Source organism: Misgurnus anguillicaudatus, chromosome 23 (assembly GCF_027580225.2).
Source record: "Misgurnus anguillicaudatus chromosome 23, ASM2758022v2, whole genome shotgun sequence".
NCBI classification, from domain to species: Eukaryota; Metazoa; Chordata; class Actinopteri; order Cypriniformes; family Cobitidae; genus Misgurnus; species Misgurnus anguillicaudatus.
In genome coordinates this window covers 10,584,270-10,594,861 of record NC_073359.2, presented here as the reverse complement: position 1 = coordinate 10,594,861, position 10,592 = coordinate 10,584,270, and the positions used below count along the sequence as shown (strand labels likewise).

General features: G+C 36.0%; 1 protein-coding gene across 1 annotated transcript; it reads right to left on the bottom strand.

Annotated features, from left to right (window-relative positions):
- Window positions 1-2,766: 2,766 nt before the first annotated feature.
- On the bottom strand, window positions 2,767-5,245 carry tm4sf18 (transmembrane 4 L six family member 18). The gene is made up of 4 exons (XM_055217624.2): window positions 4,851-5,245; window positions 3,591-3,662; window positions 3,363-3,508; window positions 2,767-3,290 (listed from the first exon to the last, which is right to left on the bottom strand). Exons 1-4 carry the CDS (start codon window positions 5,025-5,027, stop codon window positions 3,092-3,094), a joined length of 594 nt encoding a protein of 197 aa, XP_055073599.2. The 5' UTR covers window positions 5,028-5,245; the 3' UTR covers window positions 2,767-3,091.
- Between the last annotated feature and the right edge of the window lie 5,347 nt (window positions 5,246-10,592).

Below are 10,592 nucleotides of genomic sequence, written 5' to 3'. Positions count from 1 at the left end.
AGTGATTGCTTCACTCTTTTAAATGTTGAAGGGTGACGGTGGTCAGCCAATCATCACAAGAGATGAACAGAGGGCAAAAGATCATTGACATATCAGACCATGGGACAGTACATGACCCTTTGAATATAGTGTTACTTACTCAACTCTATCAGATCTGGGAAACTCCAGCTGTCAGTACACTTAAAACAAAGCTGAAGGTTGTTATTATGACTTGTTTGGCTTTATCATTCATTCATTTCGGAAGAAAATGTATATTGTTTTGTTTGGACAAAAACCAATGCCAAAAATATAATGAGAGTTGTCATAATGTCATTACTGAAGTGTTTGTCCATGTTGGATGCGAACATCATCTCATAAAAGACTTTGTTTGCATTACGTAACGTTTCCTGTATTTGGGTTATTTGAAAAAGAAATCAATGGGGTTTTGGGAATTTGCATTTGTTGAGGTTGACCTGATAAAAGGTCAAATACTTACCAGAGAAAATATCTGTCACAGCCCTGCCCTCATGAAAATTAAACACCCTTGCTCAAGAATATTGGCACCCTTGGTAAATATGATCAAATAAGGCTGTAAAAATGTATCTGCATTGTTAATCCTTCGATTTTTTTTACTTAAAAAATTCACAAAAATGTATTTAAAATGAATTAAAAAATTTAAAAACCAAAAAAATATATTTCTGATGTGCAACAAAAGATAATTGAGCTTCATAAATTGGTGAAGTGGCTTTAAGAAAAGAGCTAGAGCAGAATTTTTTGGATTAAAACCTTTAAAAGCCTTTTTCTTTCAGTCATAGAAGTAAATAGCAGGCTTTTAATTGCTGTAAATGTATTGATTTCTTACATAATCATTAATCTCATAAAATAGTATGCAAATATGCAAGAAAAGGTTTGTACTCTAAAAATACAAACAAGAGATAAAGAATTTACAAACGTTTCAGCACTAGAGCAGCGCTATATGGGATTTTTACAAAGCATTACTTAAAATGTTTCTCATCTCACCATATCCACAGGTACAGAGTCATCATATACAATAAATCTGTAGGTTAGCATTTAAAATACATTTAAAAATAGATACATTTGTTTAAAGCAAAGCATTTATTTACTTACCAGGCTACAGGTGAAGCAGCTCTTTACGCCTTTTAACGTCTCATAATCGGTCCTCATTTATGTCCAAGAGATTCAATAATAATCTTTTACATTTCAATCCTTTAATTTTTAATATTTAAAAGCGTTTTTGTGCTGCTGCAGTTGTTGTCCCTTCTATAAGCGCATATTACTAACGCGCTTTTTAAATAAAAAAAAACATGCACCATTGACTGCATTGCGCCGGGTGTATGATAGAGCCCATATGTGTCATTTTGTGTTCAAATATAACACAAGTTTTGTTAAAAGTAACACAACATTTATTAATTGTAATTCTAAACATAGGATCGAGAGGAGCCTATACATTCAGGCCTGTCAATCCTCATTATGGCTTACTGCATATACAGTATAAGGCAGCCTTCAGGCCTCCTGGTCTAGCTGCAATTTTTGCGGCATCCCTCCTCCTCCCCATCTCCACCTTCAATCTCTCTTTCTTCCTCTTTGTAGTTCTGTTTCAGAGACGTTGAACTTGGGGATCGAGCCCCGCTCTCAGGTTTAGGTACAAACTCCCTTCGAAACTCCCTTCGAGGACAGTAAGCCAAGTTCGTTTACCATTAAAGGTCCATTTTCTAAAAAAATCCAGATAATTTACTCACCACCATGTCATCCAAAATGTTGATGTCTTTCTTTGTTCAGTCGAGAAGAAATTATGTTTTTTGGGGAAAACATTCCAGGATTTTTCTCATTTTAATGGACTGTAATGGACCCCAACACTTAACAGTTTCAATGCAGTTCAAAATTGCAGCTTCAAAGGACTCTAAACGATCCCAAACGAGGCACAAGGGTCTTATCTATTGTCATTTTTGACAAGAAAAATAAAAATATGCACTTTTTAAACAACAACTTCTCGTCTTCCTCCGGTCCTGTGGCGCGCCAGCGTGACCTCACGTAGTTGCGTAATGCCGTGGGAAGGTCACGTGTTACATATATGAGACGCACATTTGTGGACCATTTTAAACAATAAACTGACACAAAGACATTAATTAGTATCATTCGACAATACAACAACGTCGGAACGGTCCTCTTTCTCCATACTTGTAAACACTGGGGTGTAGTTTCGATACGTCATCCGTGACCTTTTGATGTGATGACGTATGGCGTGAGGTCGCGCTGGCTCGTCACACAGCCGGAGGAAGACGAGAAGTTGTGGTCCGAAAGTGCATATTTCCTATACCTCTTGCCAAAAATGACAATCATTTCGCCAGATAAGACCCCCATGCCTCGCCCGGGATCGTCCAGAGCCCTTCAAAACGGCAACTTCAAACTGCATTAAAACTAATAATAGTTGGGGTCCATTAAAGTCCATTAAAATCAGAAAAATCCTGGAATGTTTTCCCCAAAAAACACAATTTCTTCTTGACTGAACAAAGAAAGACATCAACATCTTGGATGAATTTTTTTTTTAAGAAAATGGACTAATCCTTTAATCATTAAGATCTGAATGCGCAAGCAAACTATTGAACAGAATTTACAAAATGTATGTGCCGTAGATTATTGATGTAAGAGGATCACGAGGCTTTATGAAAAACAACTATTGTGTACTGTACCTGATGCTTTAGTTAATCTGAAAATGTTGAAATACAAAGTAACAAGGTCCACAAAAGCTCAATAACATAAAAACAGTACTCTAAAATGAAACATTTATTCATTAAAAGTGTGTTTAAACATAACACAACTATTAGGGACATTTTAAAAAACATTTCTTCTATTACTTTCAATAATTACAAAATAACTTACAGAACTTAGTGTACAAAACAAACAATACTCAATAAAAATACATTTATATGCAAATAATACTGATAGTAGTTCTTTACAGAAAACCTGCTAACAATATAGATTTAGCTGAAAATGTCTTAATACATACAGCAGAAACGTTCACTGTTTTTTGTATTATATGTGTGTGTGTGCGTGCGCGTGTGATTCACAGATCTAAAAGAAGTCTTTATGTTTATGCATTCAAGCTATATTCCTGCTTATAGCAGCAGGGTCTGCAGACAGCATTAACCAATCCACTTGTAAACTGCATGAGACAGATGAGAAACTCGAATGTACTGAGACCCAACAGGATGGACAGCAGCGTCACGTTCCACTCCACTATGTGTCTGGGCTGATCGCATTCAGACCACGTATCGGGGGCAAACAGATACCTGAACCAATGAAAACCAGGGTTAAAGACGAACAGGAAGATGCGTGTTTCATTTATCACAAAGAGAACCTACTTTCCACCATCGTTCTCAAAGGGAGACGTCCATCCCTTCGCCGTGGTAAAGCAATTTGGTCCCTTCAACAGTGCTATGGCAGAGATCAGGAAACAGTATCCGGATCCGACTAATCCGACAAGAGCTGCTATCACCGAACCACACATCTATAAAGACACACACATCAACCTGCTGTTAAATACTGTATAGATGAGCGAGAATCGAATTCGGTAGATTCACCTCACTCACCGCACAGCTCTCTGTCCCGCAGCTTTTTGCACATTTACCCATTCCCAAAAACACAAAGGCTGGAATCAACATCTGTATAAATGAACAAACAGTTTATTGTTTCATATACTGTACATCAGTGGTTCCCAAACTTTTACAGCGTCCGGCCCCCCTTGTGTACGGTGCATTCCTTCGTGGCCCCCCAAAGAAAATTTGTGACAAAAACTGTTCTAAAACTCAACATTTTAATAAAAAAACCATTAAATTCAACAAAAAAGTAGTGCTTTTGGTTAGTAGCCTTATTTTTTTAGGTTTAATTACACAAACTTCATGATAAATAATGAATTTCATAAAATGTCATAAAACTGGGGCCCCCCTGGAACCATCTCGCGGCCCCCAGTTTGAAAACCACTGCCTTAGAGCAGTGGTTCCCAAACTTTTTCAGCGTGCGGCGGCCCCCCTTGTGTACGGTGCATTTTTTTGCGGCCCCCCGAAAGAAAATTTATGACTAAAACAGTTTTAAAATGTAATATCTTAATTAAACAAAACATATAACATTATACCTAGTAGTGCTGTTGGTTAGTTGGCTTATTATTTTTTTAGGTTTAATTACACAGAATTCATGATAAATGAATGTATTTTATAAAATGTCATAAAACTGGGCCCCCCCTGGCACCATCTTGCGGCCCCCCGGCCCCCAGTTTGAAAACCACTGCTGTTACATTAGTACTTAAAGGGATAGTTCACCTTAAAATGAACATTCTGTCATTATTTACTCCTCCTCATGTTGTTGTTTCTTTTTTCTGATGAACACAACAGAAGATATTTTGAGAAATGATGGTAAACACACAGCACATAGTGTCCATTAACTTCCACAGTAGGAATAAAAAATATGATGGAATTTAATGAGTACCGTCAACTGTATGCTTTCCATCATTTATCAAAATATTTTCTTAGTCATTTATCACAATACTTCCAAAATATTTTTTTCTTACTATGGAAGTCAATGCTCACTACCTGCTGTGTGTTTACCCTCATTTCTCAAAATGATGACAGAATTTTCATTTTAAAGTGAACTATCCCTTTAAGTCGGTACATGGGTCCTGTGATATGCATTTAGTGGTTAAAAACAATCATATCACACAACTAAACATTGTGTAAAAACTATTTCATTCAATTCATCTTGTTTCGGACTTTAAGTGATTTCAATCCGACTCCTGTCCAGAGCCTAACAACAAATCCGAGCACAAATACAGAAAGTCACAAAAATATGATACTTACAGCCAAACCGCCTCCTCCGATTCCCATAAAGTACCACACATATGAAGTCACATGATTCTCCTGTACATAAATCACCTGCGCATCAGGGAAGAAGAGCAGGACATTACCCACAATACAGCAGATGGCCAAAGGTACAAGAGCAAAACCCAAAGACCGGGCGAAACCCAGTGAACACATATTCACACCGCACGACTGAAGTCATGAACAGAAAACTACTGAGCTGCTGGATGAAGAAGTGAAAGAATTTTAAGAGGCCCTCACCCCTGACGCCTGACGCCCCCCCTCCTTATGAGCAACAGTTTGACCGAGGGAGGAGACAGGAAACACATTGACATTATACTTTATGAAGATTTCAGCAGGAGGGCTTATGAAAGATTGTTTCCCACCACATACTCAAGCTATTTCTTTGTGTTACAAATCTGTGTTTGGATATGAAATATGCGTCTTATTTAACTTTGATAACATTGATCAGAAAAATTGAATGTTTAATTGTTAAGGAATTGTATTGTATGTATATGTATGTATAATTTGTTTATGTGGTAGGATTTAACAAAGAAATTAATACATTTAACAAGTATTGACTTTAGGAAATAAAAAACTAAATGTATTTGCCTTTAGTTTGTTTTGATGAAAACAGAATAAGTTGAAAACACAACACAGGCCTGGGTACAAACTAAAACATTTTCTTCATAATGAAAGTGAAAAGTCAATGGATCAAAGGTGACAACAGCTACTCATTGTTATGTTTTTCAGATGTATTACAGTCTAGATTAAGCATAGCTTTCAAACATTTCTTATCCTATAGATGGCATCCTAAACAAACATGTAAAACATCTGTGCTAGGGGATGACATTAGGTCAGAGATTTAAACTTTTGATGAAAAGACCCAAATGTTATTAACAAAAAACATGATGTTTTATTTAAATTATTCTTAGTTACTCTTAAAGGGACACTGCACTTAAAAAAAATGGGTTCATTTTCCAGCATCAACATTTTGGATGACATGGTAGTGAGTAAATTATCTGGATTTTTTTTTAAAGAAAATTGACTAATCTTTTTAAATATGCTGATTTCCATCTCTCCTAGAGTTAAACATAAAATTTTTATCGTTTGGGATCCGTTCAGCTGATCTCTGGGTCTGGCGCTAGCACTTTTAGCGTAGCTTAGCATAATCCATTGAATCTGATTAGACCATTAGCATCACGCTAAAAATAACCGAAGAGTTCGGATATTTTTCCTATTTAAAACTTGACTCTTCTGTAGTTACATCGTGTACTAAGACCGACGGAAAATTAAAAGTTGTGATTTTCTATGCAGATATGGCTAGGAACTATACTCTCATTCTGGCGTAATAATCAAGGACTTTGCTGATGTAACATGGCTGCGGGAGGCGCAATGATATAGACCTTTCTCACAGTAACCGGAAATACGTAATCGTCGTGAAAACGGAGTTCCTGTCAAGCGTCAACACACTAGAAAAACATAAACCCGGGCAAATTTAAAATGGATCAAAGAGTCTACACAACTTTGTTAATGGATTTGCCAAATATTACATTTGCTGATGTGACACGACTAATGGAGGAAAACTTTTTCCATGAAGAATTTGTCCATACATTTCTAGGTAAGTAGAGAGCGAGTCTAACTGTTACTGAACTGTTAACTAAAACGACACATTATTAGCGTGTCCACTTACACATAATGTATGTATAGTAGATGATATAGACTACCTTACTAAAACATAATAGTCTGCTTTCAATGAAGCATTAGGGCTCAGTCACACCAAAAGCGTTTATGGCAGTTGCAGGTGCCTTTTTTGAATGATATTCTATGGGCAGGGCGCGTTTGAGCTCTGTTTATGCGAGCAGAGCGCCTTGGGGTTTTCTTCCGCCTGCCTCGCACGCGTTTTTGACGGAGCGCTGTGATCGGAGGAGCGCCTTAAGTCATTCGCGTCTTCGATTGTACAATCGAATGAGGGGAGATGCGGGCCTCACGTTGTGCTGAGGGAAGTTTACAGTTGCTTTGAAGAACCAGACTTCACTCGCTCACTCTCTCCTGCGTGTTTGTGCTCCTCTTATCCTCAAACAAGGTCAGAGCAAGCGCCCTCTTTTTAAAGCTTCTGCTAATATGACAGTTAACAGCAAAAGAGCGCTCACGCTTCAATATTTGATTGACAAGACAGCTGACTCGGTGGTTGCTTAGCAATACGAAAAGCCGCGCCGCACTGCTCTTTTTTAAAAAAGGCAGTGCGTCGCGCCTTGCGTTTGCAAGCGTTTAAAGCGCTTTTGGTGTGACTGAGCCCTTATGGTATCAATTACCTTCAATTACTGCCTATGGTTGTCCAAGTGAACGTCTTGTGTGTAGCAACAATAACGTTAGCCGGATATTATCATTATCAGTTAACATTTTTGTCTGGTAATGTCTGTGATCGTATGTTTGTGTGTCGGGGTGAACTCGTTCCAAGAAAAATGGGTAGAGACAGCATTTGGTTGCAAGCGGCGACCAGTGAGCCCTAAAATATAGTCATCTTTAGTGAACGGTCTGCTGCATACCTAAGTGCTCCACTTTCTTATGGTGAAGTTAGGTCCTTAATCTCGCCGGATAGCCTAAATCCACTTCTGTCTAACTTCACCATCAACAGGGAATTAATGGAACATATACGGCTTTTTACATTGCCTTGACTGCGGAGGAAGTAGATTTCCGTGACGATTGCGTATTTCCGGTCATAAATACGGAAGTTGTGAGAAAGGTCTATTACGCAGAACCCGAAAATAGTCACCTTGGTAACTTTCAAAAGCAGTGGACTATTTTTCGGGCACTGCGTAATATCACTACGCCTCCTCCAGCCATGTTACGGCAGCAAAGTCCTTGATTATTACGCCAGAATGAGAGTATAGTTCCTAGCCGTATCTGCCTAGAAAATCGAAACTTTAAATTTTCCGTCAGTATTAGTACACGATGTAACTACAGAAGAGTCAAGTTTTAAATAGGAAAAATATCTCAACTCTTTGGTTATTTTATTGCGCGATGCTAATGGTCTAATCAGATTCAATGGATTGTGCTAAGCTATGCTAAAAGTGCTAGCGCCAAACCCGGAGATCGGCTGAATGGATTCCAAAACGGTAAAAATCACATGTTTAACTCTAAAATAAATGAGCCTATTTTCAAAAAAGTGGAGTGTTCCTTTAAGAATTTTTAAGTTTTACACAGCTAAAATAGCAACAGCACTAAAAATTTGTTTAAAAAAGTAAAATATTTCCCCTGAGTCGAGTAAAGATTATTAAAACTATTTGTCAGTGTTTGTGATCCAGAATAAGCTGTTAGATTAATCTGGCTTTACTGTATGAAGAAATGAAGTGAATTATATAACTGAATGGGGAATACAGAAAGACTGAAGAATCAGAAACAAAAACTATTTAGCCTTGAATAACACATCAGTACACTTTTATGTTCCTCTAAAACACTTTATATGTAACTAAAAACATTTTTTTTAACAACAGCATACTATATTTCAAGGAAACTTAATGTCAATGTCCATTTATTAAATATGTGTGCACTGAATAAGCTGCTAAATAATACGTTTTTAATATCAAGCCAAATTTCTAAAATGAAAAAAAAAATATATATATAGTCTGAAGTGAATTATTACTTTATAAAATGCCTGCAACATCTAATATGATAAAAATACCAATGTTCAATAAAAAATTATATTTGAATAATGATGATAGGATAAAAGTCATTTAGCCAATTAATGTATTTTTACCGAATGATCTTCAAATCTAGAAGGATGTGGATAGGACAGTAAATTTTCCCATATCTTTAAGTCTGTCAAATGTGTGTGGGTTAAGGAAAGCACATATCTGTCATGAGCATTTATAACATTGTGATTGAAAGCATGTTTATCTAGATAGAAGTTTTGAGAACTACTGGTTTAATTTAGTTTAGTTCCCTTTCAGTTCTCTGGATGGCCAACCGAGAACAATGGATGAAAAATGATTCAACTTCCTGTTAAATGTAACGTGTTTATTCTTTCAGACCTCGCGTTTCCTCCGATTTCTTCTGCGTGAAGATGAAATTCCACAGCAATGAAACATATGTGAAGGATATTTCTGCCGTGATGCCATGTGTCGCTAAATCACACCCAACAGCCGTTTGACAAGAGCCAGATTGTTCTTCATACTCACAGATCTGCTTTATCTGTTTGCTGATGTCACTGAATCATTATGAATAAATCATCTGTTCATCTCTGTAAGATATTCACAGCAGCTTCTACACTGTTCACAAAGAAAGTTTCAATGGCAACTTTACCAACTCTTATGCATGGACCAAAAAATCATGCTTTCTCACACATGAATATTCATGTATCTAAATTTAATCAGTTCAATTGGTATTACTATAGCTCAACTTTTTATATTTATCAGACAAATCATATGTTTATACGGTATGTTAATGAATTTTATTGTATTATGTTAGTCAGAATGAATTTATTTTAATATGTAATAGGATATAACATTCAGAGAGAGAAAGAGAGCGAGAGGAACCGAAGGGGGGGTCAACGCTATTTTACAAGAATTCGTACATATTTTACGAGTTGGCTAATTCGTATTAATTCATAAGATCACATATGTTTTTGTACGATTTGCCTTGACCCCTGTGACATTGGGGTAGGTGTGGGGTTAGGGGTTGGGTTTCGTTGTTGTTTTTTCATGCGAATTCTACGTTTTTGCACAATTCACTTCATATGAATTCATACGAATTAGCAAACTCGTAAATTATGTACGATTTCTCGTAAGATCAGGCTGGGGGGTTGACAGTTTATATTCACAAGTCTATTCTAATGTTACTTACAAAGAAATTTATTTATACGTTTGAACAAGTATTCACTTTAGGTAATGAAAGACAAAATTGTTTATTTTATTTACCTAAACTTTTAACTTCACATAAGTTTTTAAGTCCACATATAGATTTTCTAAATCACAAAACCTACATTTAATCAAAACAATAATTCAAACATTATCATTTTCTTTAAAACACAAATTAATATGGAATGCATCCATTAAAAATTATTATAAATAGAATTGATTAAAATAAACTTGTATTTTGTTAATTATACATTAGCATTTTTTTGCATCATAAAAATAAAAAAAATCACAAAAAAAAATCAGTTCAGTTTAAGTTTATTTAGTGTTTTTCAACAGTTTTGCAGCAATACAAAACAAATTGTGAAATCAGATGCGCTTTTAATGTCAGGTGCTATACAGTATGTGCACACATTGAAGGCACAGTGCAAACAGAATGAGACACTGTAAAAATAGCTGTAGTTATGCAGCAGTTTGCCACTTACTTATTGTAGATTTATATTTATCTAATTTATTGGCAACAGTTTGTTCAAAGAAAAATTAATATTAAACAGTAAGTCTTGGTCTTTACAGAATGGAATTATAAAGAAACAGCCTCATGCAAAGCATGCTGGGAACCCAAAATCCTCTTTTTTCATTTTTTATGATTTTGGTTCCCAGAAACGCTTTGCATAATGCTGTACTTTTTTATAGTTTTTTCATGTAAAGATAAAGTCTTGTTGACATTTAATGCTCATTTATCTTTGAAAAAACTGTTGTCAGTAAATAACATAAATTTAAATCTACAGGAAGTTACTGCCAAACAGCTGCCAGTAATACCGTAATTTCTACATACATTTTTAACAGTGCAGTGACAGGTACAGATAATAAAAAGATAGAATAAAAT

Excerpts from the sequence above, each read along its gene's own strand:
- tm4sf18 (XM_055217624.2), bottom strand. The coding sequence starts at position 5,027 with ATGTGTTCACTGGGTTTCGCCCGGTCTTTGGGTTTTGCTCTTGTACCT. Across the intron at positions 3,509-3,590 it reads GCGGGACAGAGAGCTGTGCG|ATGTGTGGTTCGGTGATAGC; the intron begins GTGAGTGAGGTG and ends GTGTCTTTATAG. Across the intron at positions 3,291-3,362 it reads TTTGAGAACGATGGTGGAAA|GTATCTGTTTGCCCCCGATA; the intron begins GTAGGTTCTCTT and ends TCATTGGTTCAG.